The following is a 23,019-nucleotide window of genomic DNA, read 5'->3' on the forward strand; positions in this document are numbered from 1 at the left end:
TCCTATCAAATCTAGCGGGGGCCAGGCGTTCTCTCAAGAACCGGCTCGGTTAAAAGTCATTAAAAACGGATATACTCATTATTTTAATGATATTAAAGCAGCTGAAGCATATGTATCTAGCGTCTATACAGACAAGAATTAGTTAAGAGGGGGAGGGAAAGGAAAGAAATTTAATTTAATTTACAAATGTACATTTATAATTGCAAGGTCTTCCTCCACAAACTTGCTGACAGCTGATGGATTTCACTATTTAGTTTTACGAATAGGACGCTTGTAGGATATATAGGATCGTACTTAAAGAAATAATGGTTAACCCTATTGGAACATCTCCAATTACTGATATTATGATAAGTCTTCATTAAGGGGGGGTAAAATCCTTTTTTTCTTTTCTTCTTTATCTAGTTATCTATCCTTTTTTTTTTTTTTTTTTTTTTTCTCTTTCTCAGCAGAGGGAGGGAGTCTGGAGCTCTCTTGGGTGTCCAGCTACTGCAGCTGCCCTTCCAGCGGCAGCTGTTACTCAGGGGCGGTTCTTCCCCGGCTGGGGCAGGAACCAGGAGGGAGGGAGGGAGGGGGGGGGGGGTTGGGGGGTGGAGGAAACACTGTAAAAAAATGTACGCAGGCTGACGAAGATGGATTTTGCGAACTTATATCAATTCTTTTTTTTTCTTCTCTATTTGTGCTTATAATACAAGTAATAGGAAATGTATTGGGGTATCTTGTGCCTGATTTTGTGCTTGAAGGTAGGCTTTGCTTCTCTCTTAACAATGAATGAAATAAAGTGTTTAGCCTGGAACGTAGCTGGACTGAATAGTAGAAATAAGAGATCCCTAATTACAGAGGAATTAAAATTACACAACCCCCATATCGTTCTTCTTTCTGAGACACATATAGCCGGGAAAGATAAAGAACTACTTAATCAGTTGGGTTATGATACTGTGACCTGCTCGAGCCTGGGACACTCTATTAGAGGAGTGGCCATTCTAAAGGACAAATGTTTCAGAGCTGAGGTATTACAGACTCTTTGTGATAACGATGGCAGATGGGCGATTGCACAGCTTTGTTTCGAGAATTTTAAATATGTCCTATGTGTGGTCTATGGCTCTAATACGGATGAACCAAGGGTTTTTGATCAGCTGAATATCAAACTTTTGGACTGGGAGGGAGAACTTATCGTTATGGGGGATTTTAATTGCATAATGGATTATAAAATAGACACAACTAGGCCCGGCTCCTTTCAAAGGATGCGTAAAACTAGGTCATCTATTTTTGACCTATGTCGCATCCATAATATCAAAGATGCTTGGCGACACTTATATCCAAAATCACCAGGCTACACATATTACTCAGCACCCCACAAAATGTGCTCAAGATTGGACATGGCACTAATAAGTGATAATTTGTTAAAGATTTGCACTATGATTTTATGCCCCCGCATCTCCTCTGACCACAACGCGATAATTCTTATAATTACCAAACCACACAATAAGACTTTACCTAGACCGTTCTCTTTTCCCAGATATTTGATCTCAGACTCGCAATATCTGACACAGCTTAAACTACATCTCACAGAATTTATAGACATTAATATACATTTAGCCTCGTGCAGTACGGTATGGGATGCTTGTAAAGCAAGTATTAGGGGCTTCACTCAAGCATATATATTTAGACAAAATTTGGAACGCAAAAAACGCAACGCCCAACTAATACTAAAAATAACTACCCAAGAAGAATTATTGGCTTCAGCGCTTCAATCAAACTCACCACTGACTACAGAAGTAGGACTTAAACTTGGAATTTTAAAAAATGAAGCTAAAACTAAGCTCATTCAAAAGAGCAGCATTAATATACATAAATTTAAAATAGCACAATATGAGGGAGGGGACAAAATCGGGAAAATTTTGGCTTATAAAGTTGCTGAGGACAGAGCCCGCACTCTGATTACAGGAATTCGAGGGGATGATAATAACATCTATAATCAACCAATGGATATAATAAAACAATTTGCTGACTATTACAGAAAGCTGTATACTCCAGAAAACACCCCCAACCCAGACGCAATTAGGGATTATTTGGACAAACACATAACTAACTTACAGCCCATACTGGGGATTGACTCTCTGTCGGACAACATCACAATGGCAGAATTACACCAGGCTATATCTTTGCTACCTGCAGGGAAGGCGACGGGGGAGGATTTAATACCTCTGGAAATATACAAAGTATGTTTAGCCGAACTGGAGTCTCTTTTTTTGAAGGTATTGCAATCAGTTGGGCTCAATGGGAAAACACCCAAGTCATGGAATAGGGCGAAAATAATTTTTTTTTTAAAGAAAGATAAACCAAAGGAGGAGAGGGGGTCATACCGACCTATATCCTTGATAAATTCTGATGCAAAAATATATGCTAAAATTCTGGCACTGAGACTGGCTCCTATTCTACCCAATATTATTAATCCACAACAACACAGATTTATAACTGGAAGAGACACTACCATACATGTTAATATGGCTATCACGGCATTTGATGTAGCAGAGCAGGAGTCCACCCCACTTGGCATGATCTTGCTAGACGCGGAGAAAGCTTTTGACCGAGTGGGGTGGGACTACTTATGGTCCGTTCTGTCTAAGATGGGGTTTGGGGGTCAATTTCTAAGGGGTATACAGGCTCTCTATGACAACCCAACGGCATGTATTGGTTACGGGGGCTTGACCTCCTCAGATTTTTTAATACTCCGTGGCACACGGCAGGGATGCCCTCTATCACCCCTGCTATTCGCCCTTTCATTAGAACCGTTTTTGTCTGCTCTTCAGTCCCAAACCCAAATTGAACCTTTTAATTCCGGCTCACAAACGCTTAAAATAACTGCATACGCCGATGATATTGCAGTTTATTCACAAGATATTGAGGAGGCATTAAAAGGTATTGTTTTCGAGGCTAATACATTCGGGGATATATCTGGGTATAAACTTAACTATCAAAAAACTCAGGTTATCGCTAATTATACCCCAGCTTCTCCGGTCCCCGAGATTTGCAAAAATGCTACATACCTAGGTGTTAAACTCACAGCTAAAATTCAAGAAATCAATAACTTGAATTATAATACATTAACAAAATCGACTATCTTATTATTAAAAAAATGGCACAGATTACCCTTGAATTTAATTGGGAGAATCAATTTGATAAAGATGAAAATATTACCTAAATATTTGTATTTATTTCGCTCTATCCCATTGACTTTAAATAATATGTTCTTTAAACAGTTAGATGCTGCATTTAGTAGATTTATTTGGGGTTTTAAAAAAGCAAGAAGATCGCTCAATCTTCTGAAAAATAACACAAACATGGGAGGTCTTAATTTTCCTGATTTCAAGACGTATTTTTGGTCCGCTTTTGTGCTGCGTATTCGCTCTTTACTTAAACAAGAAGGAACACTTTTTTTTCATACTTTTATGTTAAAACATGATTCAAATATGTTTTTGCTACGTGCTAACGACCCTAATTACTACAAAAGAGTGAAATTTAAGACTGCTAAAGCTTTAATAAAGATTTGGGACAATATATCAAAACACTGCAAAATCACCTATTTTCACTCAAAGTTACCACTGTGGGGTAACCCGGGTCTGCCGGGAATATTCAACGATAACAGTGCTTATAGCTGGGCTAGGACGGGTATAATTGTCTTAGGAGACCTTTTTGGTACACATGGGTTTTTAGATTTTAATACCCTTAAGATGCTATATGATATTCCTGAAACTATGAGATACAAACATTTACAGATACATGATTACTTGATTAATAAAAAACAACTTACGACAGTCTTAGATAGCGATATATTGAATTACTTATATTCAGCTAAAAATAAATCAGTAATAAGTGACACTTATCGTCTTCTAACCAGCTTTAAAGCAAATGATTGCTCTAAATTAGCTGACAAATGGGGAAAGCTAATAGGCATAAATATTACATCGAGGGAGATAGAGTGTTCCTTGACAAATATCAATAAAAGGGTTCGCTCTTCTAGTTTAAGACTTCAACAGTTCAGAACGAGCTGTATGTTATATTACACGCCCAAAATAATAGCTAAGTGGTCTCACAACAACTTATATAGCGATCGGACAAAATGCCCTAAATGCTCGGCCGAGGCCGTTGATCTGGTGCATATGTTGTTCTCATGCCCTACTTTTGGGACTTTCTGGGGGGACATTCAAAGAGTTTTAAAAATTAAGACGGTTCAACTACCCTCATTCAACGCTGCCTCGGTCTTGCTGGATATATACCCCATCTCTTTTCCACAGGAAGGCCTGGCCTCAATCCTTATGTCTTGCGCTAAGTTAACACTGGCCAGAGCTTGGACCCGCCCTGATCCACCTACGGTATGGGACTGGTGGACACTGGTAACTGAGATTCACTCGATGGAGTTAGCATTAGCAAATTTAAGAGGGATACGCTCTTTGAGTAAATATGAAAAGAATTGGGGAACTTTTATGGAATGATCCGGCTATCTTGATTTTGTTTAGTACTACGAAACATTCTCTCTTATTCTTTTTTTTTTTTTTGTTATATTTACAAATGTATGCATCATTGTATATCGTTTCTTTTGTCTTTTGTCAGTCTGTTTACAAATAAAAAAATTAAAAAAAAAAAAAAAAAAAGACAAGCCAGAAAGCAAAATAAGAATGTGCGGACATCGTAGCAATATTAGATGCCGATGCAACACAGGAAGAATGACTGATCACTTTCTGTCTACAGGGCATACAACTAATGACCTCCAATGGGGGTCAGTGAACAAATTGAAAAGTGCCAATCTAACCTAGAGAGCCGCCTACTAAAAAACAGACCAGAGATGGGTCTATTGATCGTCAACTCACAAAGAAGGATTGAGCGATAATATCCCCTGGAATGCCCTTAATAGCGGTTCAACATTGTGTCTGATTTGCCACATGTCCATTCTGCTAAAAATCAGTAAAGCTTTTGTATACACGCTGTTTATAGACAAATTTAGATCCTGGGGATCACTGTACCTCAATTACCTGACACGATGGCTCTCCTACACTAAATACAGCTAGCCGTATTGGTCTTTACCACACTCAGGCATATCTGACTCGAGTCCCCTGTAATTTACACATACTATGACATGCTTTCAAATTTTGCACCATACTTTGGAATATATATTATTTCTATGTTTGCACCATACCACAGAATATACTTTTCCTACAATACAATTATGTGTCTTCACATTGGCCTAACGTTTTCCATTCTCTCCGTGTCCAATAGCATATTTCTTTTAAAATAGACTGAATTAGGGGCTATAATTAAGGGCTAACCCGATACTTCTTCCCTAATGTCCCCTTTCGATAAAATCACATGGCACAGTCTTTTTCTGCTCTTGACTCTGTCTTGGTAGAAGCATAGCCCAACCGAGCCAATCATGTAGGCTTGTGACAATGACATCACTGCGACGCTTATGAGCACATGCCACGCCCGTCGCATACGAGCCATGGTCTGCTGCTTTTTGCATTTAACCAGCGGACCTCAACTTGCAAATATCTTCGGGATCCCGCGCCGCAGGCCAACATTAGGTATCAAGGCGGGCGGTCAACCTTGACGAAGTAAGTGGGGTTTCTCCGTAAAAAAACAGGGGAGGCTTTGCATTTAGGTAGTCTGACTTTTTTTACAGACATGGTCCACCCTTCTTTCTTTCATTTCCTAACGTGTAACTACAGGTCCCGCCCCCACCGAGATCCATGCTGCTAATACGCAGTTGCACTGAAGGAAGTTTCTTTTGAAACTTTAATCTTTTTAAAAAAAATAAGTGAATGCCATAATTTTGTTCTATCTCACTTTACTCAGAGGTTTTCGAAGGATAGGGACCCTTAATGATGATGGCCTATACCCATTTAAGGCAGGTTTGACCGCTGTCTACCCTGACTCAGTGGGCAACATTGATGCTTTTCCTGCCCATGTTCGCAATCATGGTTTTATTAAGATCACATAGCAACCACAATGCACTATAGGTTTCTGTGGTTAACCTAGCGATCGCATGCCTTTTAGATAACAGTCTTCTGGATGTATAACAGGGAATCCACGTGTATAGTTCTCCGAACACATCTTGCACCAATGTATGCCAGACGTCACGGTGATGCTGAAGTGGGTTGCTATTTGTTGACTGTCTGTAATACAGATGGGACATGAGAATCACTTAGCACCTACCTAAGCTCCATTAACATTGCACAGTGATGTTTTTGCTTTGTCCTACGGATATAGCGCATTGGTGAAAAAAACGTAAGTACGGGATCACCCCTGCACTCACAGTGCACCTTAGCATGTGCACTGATATTTCACGAGGCCTTTGTTTTGTCTTCATACCACTTACTGGTCCTGAAGAAAGCCTAGTAAATCTTAGAACACAAGCTGAAACATGTAGATCATCACTAGGATATTCTAGACCAATTCAGGCCTATTAATATCTGATCTCTTTCTTCTTTTTAACCTTGTCCCAGATTCTCATCATTAAAACACTTTATTTATCAAGGAGGATCCTTGAGGCAATTTTAAAAACCTTCACATTGAACTCACTCCCAAAACACAAAAAAAACACCCGCCTCACTGTAACTCATGCGTCAAAGCACACCCGGAATGCACTGGGCACCCCAGGTGGGAACCTGATGACGAAGCATGCCACCGACTAGATTGGTGGGTAAGGTTGTTTTAAAAAACGTAATGTTTTTTTCCTATTTTCTGGTCCTTTGCTGCAGTGAATTCGGATTCCCTCGCAGGGGGAAAGGACGTACCCCCTCTTGCTCCTCGCTCTCTTATTGTTTATATTAGCAATAAAGAATAAGTCAGCATATAGGTTTTGTGTCCAGCCACTTGGCCCCTAAGGCAGTAGCAAATGCCGGTAAGAGGAGCAAGGGGATGGTAGCGGCTGCACAAAGGCAGAGGAGTAATACTATGGCATGAGAGAATGGAGCACAGAGATCTGCTCCCCCGATGTGGAGGGTATTCTCTTATCTTAAAGTCAATTAGGTCCAAGCATGGGAAGAACTCGCAATGTGGGAATTATTTGGTGGAAGGATTGAGAAAGTCAAAGAACCTTAGTCAAAGGCCATGCCAGAAAAGCTCAGAGTGGTGGAGCAATCTTCTCCTAACCAGGCTCAAGAAGAGGACCAGCTATTGGCACAGGCAAAGCAAAATCCACACCAGTCAAGAGCTGGGAAACAGGGGCAGCAAACCAAAATGATTATGAGACAAAGGACCTGATGTCTGAGGCCAACACAGTGACAACAGAAACCAGCCCCAATGCATCTACACGAAATGGTGAGCGAATTAGTGCAATTGTTTTACAATGTTTAAAGTCTTTGAGCAACACATGGCCAGTCGAGCAAGAAGGGACCTTAGGTGGCTGTGGTTTCAACGTAGGTCGGCAAAGCAATATGGGGGAACAGCTTCAGGGCCAAGGATACAGGGAGGAACAACCCCATAGCACCAACACACTCATGGCAAATGACAACAGGACCGACAAATTAATGCAAGTGGTGGACGCAACTTTAGCATGAAAAGGGCAGAGAGGAACACAGGAGCAACAACCACACCAGCATCTACTTACATAGGGGTTCCCCTGGGGCATTCTATTGTTGTCAAGTCAAACAGAATAGCAAGCCTCACTCCTTTGTCGTGAAAGAAAGGATTTGAAGGAAAGAATTTAATTAAATCTTCCACTACAAGAAACACTGTAAGAATAATCATGGTTTTAGATTGAAGATGCAAACATGACCCATGCTAGAATGGGACCATGAAAATGTGTTAAGCTACGTGCACAAAATGGTTGCAGCCAGGCAGTGGCCACCAACCCTAAGCAGCCATTTTGGGCATGCAAAATTGAAAGTGACAGTTTCAACCCATTTAATAAGCAAAAGCCTTACAGGGGCAGGTAGGGTTATCACAATATCTACTGGTGTTTTGACAAGGGCGATTGCTATGTACCAGCCTGTAAATTCATGCACATGTGTAGGAGCTTCAAGAGCAGGCAAACCCCCAACTGATTGTTGAATAAAAAGGGAATGAACCGGAAGGAATACAGCTCACAATAGTTCACCGGAACACCATGTATGATCAAGACCACCGGGCTATGACCCTTGAGAAAAAGAATGTTCATCCTGCAGTTAAATTTGGAAGGACACCACCTCCATTCACAAGGTAAAATTAAGACAATTGCCTAATGAGTTTTAGAGGTTGTATGAAGTAGACATTTTACTCAAATTCTTTGAGATAGCGTTCCAAATCCCTTACAAATGCCCAATAAGCAGTAGCGATAGCAGAAATATCAAATCGGTGGCCGGTCAATCTGAAGTGGTCAGGTAGAGTATATTAAAGGAGCTCATGCTAGGAAGGATGCAAGTGCTCTTCACAGGTTTTATAAAATACAATTACTGTTCTGTATTCTACCTCTAACTTGACAATGGAGTTGATGTGGTGAGAGTTGCTGGTGCGGAAGCCCTGATGACAAAGGCAGATATGTATATAACAGCCTGTGCTACCTGTGTAACCCAATAACTTTCATCCGGTGGGGTTCAAATTTCAGAGGAAATATGTTTTCGATAAATAGATGCCAATGTGTCTTGTGCATACTTCAAAATGTTTACCAGTTTCTTGGAGTGGTATGAAAATATTATCCATAAGGTGGGAAGCTACGCTATCTTGCTGACTTTCTATTTGATGACAAGGCTAGATCACAGCAGTGCATATTAGCTTAGTTCACACAATTGGCTTATGCCTTAGGTTGTCCAACTAAGCAGGGCAAAAAGCAGAAGCTCAAGCAACCAGGCAGGTTTTTTGGGAATAAAAATAGATTCAGAGGCAGGCGTATGCAGGCCTCCTCAGGAAAAGTTTAAAGCCCTGGGCAATGCCATAGAATCCATGAGTTGGAAGGAAAATGTTACATTGAGGGAGAAACAGAAACTACTCGATGAACGCAATTTCGCTGCCAAGGTCAATCCCAGCCGGCATGATGCTTTCTAGAAGGGTAGCACAAATTGCAAAAGGGGCCAGCAAAGGGCATCACCACATAATGTTGAGCAAGGGTGTATGCAAGGATCTAATAGGGTGGCAGTCATTCCTGCTCTCTTTTAATGGGTCTCTGATATGGATATAGCCATGGAAATTATTCTAGCAACTGGATTTGCACACTGATGGAACAGAAAACAAACATTTTGAGGTTATGGAAATAGACATTTTGTGCTTGAAGTGAAACATAAAGGCATACAAATATTGTTGAAGAAGAGAAGCATTTTCATAGTAAGGAACAGGTTTTGATGTTATGTACAAAGTTAATGACAGCATTGTTTTAGTTACCAACAAACTCAGAGCACAATATATCGACCATCTCTGAGGAGAAAGAGAAACTGCCATGTACACAAATACCTGCATGGCAATTCACCAAATATTTAAATGTACCTGCTACTGAGCCTTGCTGCTTTCAGTTGCAGTTTGTAGATGACAGTGTTGCCACATAAAAAGAGTAGTGCAGGATAGCTCAGTTTCAACCATTTTGATGGTTAATATCTATTTTGTAAGATGTTGGATGTGTGTGTGAAAAGTGGTTTATTATAGGGTGTGGTTGTGCGACCTCACCGTGTCACAGTTCTGTATCAGGTCTAGTCAGGTTCATTTGTAAAACGTTTGCTCATTCCTGGGGAGCTGTGGCTCAGAGAAGTCAGACTATATCACAGGATCAGGTGAAAAGCAATAATAAGTATCAAAACAGTTAAATAAAGACAAAACACAACACAATAAAAATCCAACCCCAATCTCTAAAACTAAATTGTTTTTTTATCTTTCAATAGACACCTCAAAGACAAAAATCCACCAGAGGGTTCCAGAGATATGAATTTTCAATGAAACAATATATCAATTATTTTCACTGATGCAATAAATATTTGTCCTCTACAGCAACTCACGGTACAGGGCTAGTCACAACAAGTCACTTGAAAACGTCTTTAAGGGCACTCTTGTGAGGGCGGACTCCAGTCTTAGGAACCAGTCAGGCTCATTTGAATAATTACCTCTTGGTTGAAGTAGTTTCCAGCAACGTTACAGGTTGCATGGGTAAACCTCAATAGAAGTCAATAGAGTGGTTTCTAGGAACCTCGCTCCCTGAAACCATTCCCATACACTCCATCCCAGACCCCAGTGACCTAAGGGCAGCACTAGGCTAGGTGGATAAAAACTGCATCCTCCTCATTACATTGCGTTCATCTGGAGTTTCTCCATAATCCGATTTGAAACAGTTAAACAGGGGGGTGGTACTGTATGTGCAGGAACCTAATGTCAATCAGGTATATTCTATAATTAGGTGAGAACAGTTTGGTTGTTTTGCAGCAGCAGCACCACTGCTTGCCTGGGATTGCCACTGTCATTGAATCTTTCCACTAGGACATCAATCAATCAATCAATCAATCAATCAATCGATCAATCAATCCATCATTTGTAAAGCGCACTACATACCCGCGAGGGTCTCAAGGCGCTGGGGGGTGGCGCTACTAATGGAACAGCCAGGTCTTGAGTATCCTCCTGAAGGTGAGCAGGTCTTGGGTCTGTCGTAGGCTCAGTGGGAGGGTGTTCCATGTCCACGGCGAGGTGGGAGAAGGATCTCCCGCCAGTGGTTGTTCTTCGGATGCGTGGGACAGTGGCGAGTGAGAGATCGGTGGAGCGTAGCTGGCGGTTGGGGATGTAGAAGGAGAGCCATCTGTTGAGGTAGGCTGGGCCGGTCTTGTTGAGTGCTCTGTGTGCGCGGATAAGGAGCTTGAAGTATATCCTCTTGTTGACCGGGAGCCAGTGTAGGTTTCTCAAGTGGGGGGTGATGTAGCCGTGTCGTGGTACGTCGGGGATCAGTCGCGACGAGGCGTTTTGGATGCGTTGTAGTCGTTTGATGAGCTTGGTTGGGGCTCCCGCGTAGAGGGCGTTTCCGTAGTCGAGTCTGCTGCTGACGAGGGCCTGGGTGACGGTCTTTCTTTCAATCAATAAATCAGGGTTTTGTAGAGTGCACTGCTCACCCGTTAGGGTCTCAAAGCGCTGAGGGGTGGGTGCGAGCATCTCTGTTGGGGGTCATTCGAAAAGCAAGTTCTTAAGACAAAGGTCAGGGCTTTATCACAGGGGCAGTGTTCTGCATGGTAGACTATAGCTATGTAATCAGTCATCAGGGGAAGACTGTGTCTACAATATAGTCCAGCGACTGCAAGCTCTTGGGCTCCTGCAGGAATGTGCAATGTAGTTTCTTGCTAGTGCTAAGTAACCTGTAATACAAAAGCAGGTTCTACAGGCACAATCTCCACAGCAGCTTGTATATACTGCAAGCCAATTAAGCCTCCCGCAGGGTATAAATCTCTCATTGATAGCAGTTTCAGGTGGTTCAGGTGCAGCTGGACCCTTTCCTCCACAGTGAGAGGCAGCACATATTTCCATGTGATGCTCACTTAAGTCAAATGCAAGCACTGTCTCCTAGATCTGTGACGCATCCCACTCCAGCCAACACTGTAAACTTTATGGGACGTGGTCAGCATTGTCAGACTACTCTGTGATGTGTGTCTGGTACGGGTTTGGATGGAACCATGAGTGAATATGCCACCCATGCCAGCCTCAGTTGTCTGCCCTTACATGTCTACCAACCAAAAGTGATCAAAGGTAGCCAAAGAATGTTCTTGTCAGGGGAATGGTGATATTCATAAAGAGATTGGAGGAGATTAAACAGGACTACCATTTTGGTGATCACATTTCTCCCCACCATAGACAGGGACAAAGCAATTCAAACCTTGACTCTCTCTTCCAGCCATGCTATGGCCCTGCCGTAATTCTCCCTCCAAATCATCTCCATAATTTTACTTATCCAGATCCCTGCCCTGAAAATTTGAGCACAGCTCCCGCCCATTTTAGAGAAATCTCTGTATCAAAGTGAGACGTCACAGCAGTGCGCGGGAAGATCACTCACTTGTATCAGTTAACAGAGATGTCAAAATAAATTAAATATTTGCAGAGAGGGCATGAGATGGATCTCAGGTTTTTTTTAAACTAAATTTATAACGTGATCTACATACATTGATACCACTATTCATCAACCCACATACTTGAGGCTGTGCTCAATATGGAGTCTGGATGCAAGGGGTTCAATGGCAATGGTAGACAGATTAGAGGACAGCAGTCATTCCTGTTTCAAGAACAAGGCTGTACTGTTTTTTGACCATATCCGTACAGAGGGCTGTACATTCAGACTCAGCTGAAATGTTTGAGGGTCAGAACTTGGTCTTCCAAGTCGTACCTCAGGCTCTCAAGGGGGCAGGATTCTCAGTTTCCATGATCCTGTATAAATAGCAGGGAGTCAGCCAACTGACTCTTGGAGGAGCCTTCTCTGTCTGGAACGTATGGACAACTTTTCCACTAGTGGGGCACCACAGGCACATTTCTTTCATTGCTATTCCAAGGTGCAGCAGATGCAGTTTAGTATTTGGTTCAGCTACTCTTTGCTGGGTCCAGGGAACTACAGTGCAGTCTTCCTGTAGTCCTCCTCCAGTACGGAAGTGATCAGAGGTCTTGGTGACAGGGTTGTCACTTTTATGCCCAGTACAAGCCTATGGAGATGAGGAGACTAATTAGCCAAAGGGCTACGAGATCCAGTATCCCAGAATGACCCACCCTACACTTCTCTCAGTGTGTGAGCTCCCTATGACAACCCAGAGGTGTGGTTACCTGTGGGCTACACTCCCCTTGAAAAACCTGTTAGACAGTGGCTTCTCTCTCTCTGCCGGCGAGGCCAACCAGTCTGCTAAAACAAAAGAGTAGCCCCTTCGATGAGTAATTACCATTTGCCCTTCAAAGGCAGATTCCCCTTTAAAGCTCTCCTTTTGAGCTCACATCTACACTGGCTATTCTTCAAGGAGGAGATCACACCCAGTGGTGGCTCCTCCGTTATGGCGGAGGAGCGTCACCCCCCAAAAATGGCAGCAAAGGAAAAATAAAACAACACTCATTTTATTTCTCCTTTCCTGCTGAGTCTTGGGGTCAGGACCTAGGGGATGACAGCACTGAGCGGAGTGGAAGTGCACTCCCTTCACTGTGCATGATGGTTTGGCTGACCGTCTGAGCCTGACCAAACCATCATGGGCAGTAAAGCTCTCCAACCGAAGCTACAGTGCCGGGGTTGGAGAGAGAAGGCACAGACTCCTAGTCTGTCCTGGAGCCCTAATCAAAGGTGCTCATGCCAATCCTGAAGCTGCTCCCATGTGAGAGCAGCTTCAGGATTGGCCGCAAGGCATTCTGGAAGCCTGTGCCAAAGAAGAGGAGCAGAGGAGCACAAGCCACCCCTATGCCTCTTCTCTGATTCCAGTAATATATTAGTTGTATTCCACAGAAATCAAAAAGTTAGGAACCACTACCCTAAGGTACATTTAAGTCTGTCCATATTTTATTCCTCATATTATACTTAAAAAGTATGACCATTTAGTGGCATATTTATCATAGTGTTGCATTGCCCTTGTGCCATGCAAGGGGGTGCAAGTGCAACATAAAACTATAGTCAGATTTATTAAGCCACGCAAGCCCACCTTGCGTGGTTCTGCATGGCTTTATGAATTTGGCCTAGCCAAAGGAAGTGCAAATCACTGCTTTGTGTTACTCTGGCCCAGGGAGGTGTTCCATGGGTAGTGCATGGGTGTGCCCACACATTCACCTATGGATTTTGGTGCATTCAAAGGTAGGCATACCGAGGAGAAATATCTTTATTCCTCCTTGTTTTTTCCTCTTTCTATGTGTGATGCTTTCTGCAGCACACATAGAAAGAAGAAAATGCCTCTCAGGATTGTTTTTCCTCAGGAAAGTGTCCCTTCCTGAACAATAACAATCCTGCTTGCCAAAACTGTGCCAGCGAAAGGAAAGTACAGGAATGTGGCATATGATGTTAAATACAGCACATTCTTGCCCTTTCCTTTTCATGCAGCGCAACACAGCAAGGTGGCTTGCTGCCTTGCACTGCATGAAAGTATGATAAATATGCCCCATAAGCCTTATCATTTCTGCAGGTGTGAAATCTTACTTTTTGTCCGAATATCAAACAGTGCACTGAAAAAAAGTTTTGTTGAGCTGGTGGAACAGGAGCTAAATGTACTGAGCTGAAGGTTAACATCCATTTTGGTACATGGTAAAAGAAAGAGTAAACATTTATTTGTACTGTTTATGTTGTGGTATGGGGTAAAAGGCACAGGGTAAACATTTCTGAGCAATGATTACATTTTCTAACAGTACACATGAGATAACATTTCTCTAGCAATTACTTACTTTAATGTATAGAATCTGAAAGCATACACTTTTAAGTATTAATAATAAACTGGCAGCACAAGGTGTTTTGTCTTAGGGCCTGATTACGTGGTGGCACTGCGGTGGTGGTCCAGCCACCGCCGTACTGGCGGTCCGACTGCCTCATTATGAGTTGGGTGGTCGCATTACCCTGGGACCACCATCAGTGCCAGGGAACAGCTGTTCCCTGGTAGTGGCGTGGTGGGTTAGTGGCAGTAATATGCTTGGCAGAAATGCTGCAGTCCAAGCATATTAAGAGTTTCCTCTCTGCCACAGGTCTCATGGTGGTTCCTCCTCCATGAAAACCACAGTGAAGAGGAAACAATGGGGACTCTACAGGGCCCCCTTGTGCCTCATGCCTTGTGGATGCATGTAGGGGGGCAACATGTGCCCCTTGTTTGCATGCACCCCAGTTCCTACACGGCATAGACTTTACAGGCCATGGCGTGCAGCATGGCAAAAAAAGTCAGGAGGAAACTCCTAATCTGGCAGGCCGCCCGACCACAGGTTTGGTGGTGCAGGACTGGGTCACCTGTATGGCGGTGCGCTCTGCACCGCCAAATTTGTAATCAGGCCCTTGGTGTTTAGAATGCTGGGAATCTCATCTCATTCTGTTATTGCCAAAACACATATTTTGTGAGACCCTAAGTACAAAGCATTGTTCGCTTTCCTTTGTTCTCTAACTTTCACATTCCTTCCTCTCATTCCGATCTCCTATTGCATTATAGGCATTGTAGTTTGAGTTGTGTTCATTTGCATACACTGTTTTGCTTGATAGACCTAACTTGTCAAGACAACTTGTATGACTTCTTTATAGTTATTCATGTGGTACTTCATTTCCTATACTTTAAACTTCAATGTATGTCTTTACTGTCTTTACAATTATTTTGGACATTTTGTCATCAGACTATCTGCCTTGGAAATATACTATTCCCATTTTTAAATTTCCATATGTAGGAATATACTGTGCTACTTCATCAAAGAGGTCCAATATGTGTCAAGCAGTCAGAAGTGTTGCTTTGAATTTTGGAGTGCCGGGAAATGAGGCTAGTGCTTCCTGCACTGTGTCAGGTGAATGCCCTTTTGTGTATCTCAATAATTAGAAACGTTGCTTTTTGTGGATGCCCCTTGTGAGTGGAAGCCTCCAGATATGATACAGTAGTCAAGGATGGCTGCCTCCTTCATGACCTTGAGACAGGACAGAGTGCCTCTCTCGGGTTTCATAGAGCAGGACTTTGTTTTCAGGATACACAAAAAGGAGCTCCACATACTGTAACATTTCAAATTGCATATGTATATTACTCACAGCTTTCTACTTGTTCCGGGTCACAGACACAGGTAGCGGCAGATGTCTGCACATGCATGGTCAGGAGGACACTCAACAGAACGTACTTCAACATCTTGGTTTCTGAGATCTACTAAGAACAAAACTGTGTTAGTGCAGAGAATTGAGAGACATTGTGGATTGAAGCCTAAGGCTATGCAATTTAGGTACAGATAATCATCTTAGAATATTTCTGAGACAGATAAAGATGCCAGAAACAGGGTTTAAGACACAGGACCAAAACCACAAAAAAGGACAAAAGTATACGTGCAGATTTAAATCTCCATTTAAATGTACTTTGAAACTTTGGGCCCGATTTTGATGTTGGGCGGAGAGCCATACGACAGACTGTTGGAGGCTTTTCACTCGACATCAAGGGTTTCCTTTCGAACACCGTATTATGATGACGGTGGTCGGAGGGAAACCCGCAGGGGGATTCCACTCCTCTTACAATGGGAAGATGATTGGAAATGTAATCCCATGAATGATGGTGGAGCCAGCTTTTGCTCCGCCGTCGGGATAACAATGTCAGTTTCTGACAGCCTTTTCATGCCAGCCTTTCTAACATGTAAAGGCTGTCGGAAAGTGACTTTGGGGGCCTTCTCCCTGACCCTCCATTATGGGGCCAGGGGACACGGTGCAGAGATGTTTACAAACATCCATTTTCCAAGGGCAGCTTTTCCTGCCGGGCATTTCTGCCCGCCACACAAGGTGCCATTGGAAAATGGATGTTGCATCCAAAATGGTGGAGTCTGAACCAATTCGCAAAGGTGTCAGGTGGACTTAATTATGTCCTTTTTTGAAAGTGACAAATGTTTGCAAGAGTATATATGAAAAGTTGTGCAGGTTGCAGCTTTCCAGACATAATTTCTAAATAACAAGTAGGTTTTAAAGGCATTTTCCCAATACTGAATTGTATGCACATACTAATTTCACATATGGAAAAGCCATCACAATTCTGTAAAAAAAGTAGGTGCTATTGTTCTCCCTTCGGAAAACATTTTCTCCAACAGAAAAACCATTTTCTCCATCACAAATTAAGTTTCTAGGTTTTCTGTTCCGCTTCCATCCTCAAAAGGAATTTATTCCAGTTTTTTTAAGAAGAAAACCTCTGGCCGTTTTCATTGTGTGGAAAGGTCTGAGAGTGGTTTGTGAATACTCACAAGCTTCCATGTTTATTGGCACTGCTATCTTTAGCATTGGTGATACCTGGTGAACCAATCTTTGTTGACTCCCTCTTCGTCACCTCCTTTCCCCTGGATTCCCTTACTACCACCCTCCAACAGTGCCCCTCATCCCTCCACAGCAATTCTGACATTTATTTAATTTTGTTTTATAGCACCACTCATTTCAGTGCCTGGTGTCAGATTGCTTTAAATCTTGCATGATTATTAGTAATAATTGTTAAACAGAGACAATTAGTCATTCAAGTGTGTTAATTAAAGTATAGGTAATGTTGCATTTGACGGGGAGGGCTGCGTGCTATAGGAGTCACATGTCATACATACTGGTAGGCATTATATTTTAAGAGTGCTTTGTCTGGAGAAACACACGAAGGAAACATTTCTATCAACCTTAGAATAAAACACAGCTGAGAACAAAACAAGCTTCTACATTTCTGCCTTACTGTTTGCATACAGCTCTTTGATGCTGGTTCATTGGTCACTGTGCTACACTAGAGAGATTGTAACTTATGAACAACCAAAGCAACCAAAGCACCTCAGTCAGAAAACCAGTAACCCTATGAGCTTTCAATACGAAATACAAATCTGTGATCTGCATGTTACATCTGGTGCTTTGAAGCAGGCGCATTAACCCTCTGTGCTACTTTAAGATGAGTCAAAATGGTTACTAGACAAAACACAGATCTCTCAAAAAATTACATTAACCACTAGAATCATCTTGACATTATTATCCATTTAACATTGTTGAGCATGCAAGGAATGTTGTGGATGGCTTTTGCTCGCCTATCAAGCCTGGTCTGTCAACTCAGTCCTCCCCCCCCCCCCCCGTCACCTCCAGTACAAAAGGCAATTACCCCTCTCTCCTTACACCTCCAGGTTTGTCACATGATTTAGAAGCACCTCCTTAAAGCCAACACTGTTTATGGGTGTTTTTGAACTCAAAAGGCTAACTACACCTGTTGTATCCCACTTCCTCCCTGTGGGAGTTACACAGCCATAATCTTACAGACCTGAGATATGAAATCACGCAGATGTAAATTGATTATTCCCTGCTGAGTATCATTTTCTGAGTTCCAAGCAGGTGTAAACTTACCCATTTTTGTCTATAAACATCAGTGGCTTGACTAGGTTGCCATGGTCCCAGGTGCAAGCAAAGTAGCTAGGACCCTCACTATGGCCACATCTCTTTCAGCTGCCCCCCAAAACTCCTCAACCTCCTTCGGCATGGTCTTTATCTGCCATATCAAAACTCTGTACCATTCACATACACACTATTCCATTTCCTCTCCCTGCAATGCATTTCTACAAGTCAAAGTCAAACCCTAAAAACACTACCAAAGCCAATAGGTTAGGTCTCACATAGGCACACCCTTACCGTTGCACTCACACATGCGTATGCCTCGCTCTGCACTCAAACAGGCACAACTTTCAACCTGTAGACCACTTACCCTGAATCACAAAAGATAATGTTAATACTGCTTTCACACAGGCCCACCCATCACTCTGCGCTCACACAACGTGGTGGCTATTCTGCACTCACACAAGCACACTGCTCACACAGGATATACCGCTCACAGGAAGGAGCAGAGTTGGGACAAGTGAAGTAAGCTACACTGAAGACTGAATTTCCAATGAAGTTATCCTTCAGCCACTCTTAAACCAGCACTCCAGGTAATTCAAGTCTGATTTTTGTGGACATTTGCTGTCTTGATATGAAAAAACACCCCTCTTGCCTTCTAAAAATAAGGCAGTAGTTTTATTTGTAGAGCAAACACATACTAAAATAAATAAGTAAATAAAGAAAAAAACTAAAGAAAAAACGTCAACCAAAAGTGGAGGGTATGTGCTTCAATACAAAAAATGTAAAAGTAAAGCTTCACACTGGCCTGTCATCTTGGAACAGTAAAAAATGTTGAGTATGCAAAATACTATTTCAAAATGCTGGTATAGTTTTGAAGCTTGCAAAAGATGCCTGTCGGCCTGCATCAGAAAGTTGTGATCAGGCGGCAGTGGCATCAGAGCGCCCAGTACTTCCAGTACTCAATTAGCACTAGTCTGCAGCTGTAGGTGCTCTCTAGGGGATTGAACTAAAGGAAATATCTCCTGAGGTCGTATTCTTCTGGATGCAGAGTAACACAAAGTAATAGGCAGAATAATGTTACTTAGACTACCTGAAATCCTAAAGACCAGTGATTGTCTACTAGGCCGAGCAAATCATTGGCAGCAAAGCCAAATGCATGTATGCTGTTTTATGCTGTACTGAAAGACTTAAAAATATGTGCTAAGCAAGCTTCTGTATTATTTTTGAGGAAACATGAGACTGACAAGACAGCTAAGACAGTCTTTAGGTCAGACCTAAAACAAACACAAATAGATAGAGTACAGTGAGCAGGAGTGCAGTGGGTCCTTGGCTCACAAACATAAGACAAACAACACTGGCCTAGAGCGTCACATGGAACAAGTGTGGTATCGCAGGACCAGTGCAAGGTTCATTCAAAGACATGAAACAAGTATAACAATGCAGGGCCAGTGCAACCTTCCTCTAAAGATATGAAACAATTGTGGCACTGGGCAGCAATGTTTAACAGTTTTCTTTGATAAAATGAATAAGCAGTATTTCAAATCTGCTACAAGTGTAATGGATAGCGCTTGGGTGTATGCGTGCAGTCTTGACTCACATAGCAAGACTTCCACACACAAAACAGATACATCATCAGTCGAGTAAACGCTTCCCTCAAATGCTTCCCTCACAACCACACCTATAGAACACATACCAATCTGGCCAGAAACAATGCAAGCTTCCCTTGCATGCAAAGAACACGGACAACATCTGAAGCTGCAGTAAAAGCCTCTGAGTAAGCACACACACAATGTGCACCATTTCGCAGTAGTATAAGTTCCCCTCATGCACAGCACCGGCACAAGATGATCAGCAGTGCAAGCTAAGATATCCTAACATACAAAACAGGCATCACACTGGCCGCATTATATAAGCTTATTTCAGCCAGAGAATGCCCAGAGTAAAGTACAGAGGCATGTGAGCCACTGAAGGCTCTAGCAAGATGACAGGAACTGGTAAGCTTAAACTCCTCTTGAGCCCTCATGCTCAAAATGAGCTGAGCTGTCATGTGGCATCTGTCCGCTGCCCATGCTCTTACCTCATGCATGAAGATTGAAAGGCAAAGCATTAAACTTTGATGCCAAACAGGAGCAATAAAAGTATACCAATCTAGTTGCTGAATTGCACAATTTGAAAACTTTAGATTAATCCCAGCTTGGCCATTTGACTAAACTGTGTGATCAACGGACACTATTTTATTTTATCGTGCCGACTATTTTTTTCATTATTGCATATGAGAAACCATTGAAGTAAACATGGATGAGTAATGTAAAATAATCTCTTTGATTTAATGGACTACTATATTGCTCGGTGTAAAATAAGAATATATAGCCCACATAAAGGGTGGACATGACAACTGACTTGCTTCTTACTTTAGTAATGGTATAGTCGTCAGGGTGAGGGGTCAAGGCATAAATGGTTAAATGTTTCTGTTTAACATGTTTAACAGCTATCACCTTGAGTCAATGCCACTCAATGCAGTGATATAATCGGATACACAAAGGTGAAATGTTTTTTTCAAGAAATAGACTTTTTTAATTTTAAAGATAATTTATTATATTTTTTAGATAAAGTTTGTTGCACAATTTCCATTCCAAATGTTCCAGTGGCTCAGCTCATGAATGGGATCTTAGAGCCAAAACACGCTCTTGGATCCAAGACAGACCCTTGGCATGGCTCTCCCTGCTAACTTGTTGCATATAGCAGCACATATTGAAGTTACAAATTGCCATTATTGATTGTTTATGTGCAGGAAGGAATACCTTCCTGCACATGAACAATCATTCTCCGCAATGCAGGAACCTTTGCACTATGGTTCATAGGTGCCCGCATTGGCGCTAGGCAGCTAAATTTAGCGCCTTAGAAAAGAAAAAAAAATGCAAAATATTTTAAATGCACTCTACTACACTATGTTTCCCCTTAAAAAACAGAATGCAGGATTGTCTAAAATATATTACACACTTTCAATTTTGGAAGGGGGAAACATTGCTTACAACACATTTAGTCTGCATTCTAGGATTTAAGGGGAAATATAGTGTAGTACAGTCTTCCCGTCCGCCGCGGTACCCCGCCAATATAATCAGGCGGGGGGAAAATTTCATGCAGGTGGTGGATAATGGCAGGTGGATCGCCACCGCCATACGGGCGGTGGCGATGCACCCGCCATTATATTAGACCCCTTAGTCTGCATTCTGGGGTTTTAGGGAAAATATAATGTAGTACAGTGTACTTAAGAAACAAATAAACAAATTAAGAATGTAAAAATAAATACAACACGTACACTATATTTACCATTAAAATCAAGAACGGAGACTAAACATGGTCTAAACAATATGGTAGTAATGCAACACTCTGCAATTTAAACTAAGACTACATTAACTATAACTTGGCACTCTACTATGCACAATATTCTCACAAATGATTTCATTTCAGATGTCATAAGAGTTGTCATGAATGCTATGATTTCACATAGTATAAATGATTTAATATGAACAGGTGTGAGCAGTGTATCATAATGTTAATGTAGTCTGGCTAGCAAGTTGACAACACTGTGTACAAAGGTGCGTGAGTAATAGTAATTTGAAGGTGATGTGTAAATTATAATTTAAACTATAACTATTACTTTAGAACTTCTAATGTTTGTGTAGTTTAAATTTGGCTTGTATAGAAAAAATAAATAAAATTTGAAACATAGTTTTTTATATACATCTAGGGCCCGATTCACAGAACTAACTTAAGACAAAATCCTAAACTTACTACTTTTGGTATTCACAGAAGTTAGGATTTTGTCTTAAGACAGTCTTAAGGCAGACTTAAGACAGTCTTAAGACAAACTTAAGACAAACTTAAGACAGACTTAAGACAGACTTAAGACAGACTTAAGTTAGGATTTTGTCTTAAGTTTGTCTTAAGACTTTCTTAAGTCTGTCTTAAGACTGTCTTAAGTTTGTCTTAAGTTTGTCTTAAGACAAACTTAAGACAAAATCCTAACTTCTGTGAATACCAAAAGTAGTAAGTTTAGGATTTTGTCGTAAGTTAGTTCTGTGAATCGGCCCCATTGCTCCTACCTGTGTTGCTCCTCACATCCCCTAAGGAACCAGGCACAGACCGCTAGCGATCTCTAAATCTAAGTTTATTTATTCATTATTTGTCTGCAATACAAATAGACAGAGAGTCTAGAAAGTAAACCTGTTCCTAGCTATATTCTTTAACCTTGCTGATATTTTGGCCGCCAATATTCTAGAATATTCCAATATTTACTACACAACAGTCCAATACTAGATTCCATAGTTTGATTTGTAAAAGTGACCAAACCTAAGCTCAGAGTCCCAGGGCCAGTGCAATTAAATGTTTGCACATCAAATGCATATTGTCGACCCACCTTGTGCCTCTTTAACCCCTTCCGTGCTCCTGTCGGCCAACAGCCGTCGCGAGCACTACCTGGCTAGTGCTGCGCACGTCTGTTGGCCGACACACCCGGCCCACTCTTTCAAACCGCCGCACCACGGCGGAATTCGCGCCACAGTTGAGCAGTTAATCCACTACCACACACAGCCTGCCCCTTTCTTTCACTCTTGTATGTTGCTGTTTTCTCTCTTTGTGACAGTTTTCCATCATTCTCTTCCCCCTGCTTTCTTCTTTGTGTGTTTTCCCTCTCTCTCAGTCAGTGTCTGATGAAGAAAATGAAGCGTTGGTCCCCACAAATGAGTGCCAGCCGACTCCACCAGCAACCACAGGCTCCAGTTAAGCACTGCCAGACACTCTTTCACTCACCTCTGCAAAGCGGTTGTCAGCAAGAATTTCTCGTCTAGAAGAGCCTGCTTTCCTGGTTTCGCTCTGAAAGGAGACTAAACCTGCGGGCTATATATACCCTGCAGGAGAGGTTGGCACAACTGCTTTTCAAACAAATGAAAACGCTTTTTATGCCAAAAGAATTTACGTAAGGATGACGGTATCTTTTCTTCTCTTACGGAATGTATTGAAGGGAAAGAAACAGTTCTAATTTCTAAAATACATTCATGTTTCGAATATGTGGTGCAAACGTTGACAAA

At 41.9% G+C, this 23,019-nt stretch overlaps 1 protein-coding gene across 1 annotated transcript in view; it reads right to left on the reverse strand.

Moving 5' to 3' along the window:
- The window catches only part of LOC146812209 (uncharacterized), a 309,521-nt gene extending 286,715 nt beyond the window's left edge, over positions 1-22,806 (reverse strand). The window contains exons 1-2 of the mRNA XM_085619241.1: positions 22,742-22,806; positions 15,647-15,755 (exon numbers count right to left, since the gene is read on the reverse strand). Coding sequence (XP_085475367.1) covers positions 15,647-15,740 — 94 coding nt within the window. The 5' untranslated portion in view covers positions 15,741-15,755; positions 22,742-22,806. The remainder of the gene's footprint in view (positions 1-15,646; positions 15,756-22,741) is intronic.
- Positions 22,807-23,019: the final 213 nt, after the last annotated feature.

Source organism: Triturus cristatus, chromosome 7, assembly GCF_964204655.1.
Source record: "Triturus cristatus chromosome 7, aTriCri1.1, whole genome shotgun sequence".
Lineage (NCBI taxonomy): Eukaryota > Metazoa > Chordata > Amphibia > Caudata > Salamandridae > Triturus > Triturus cristatus.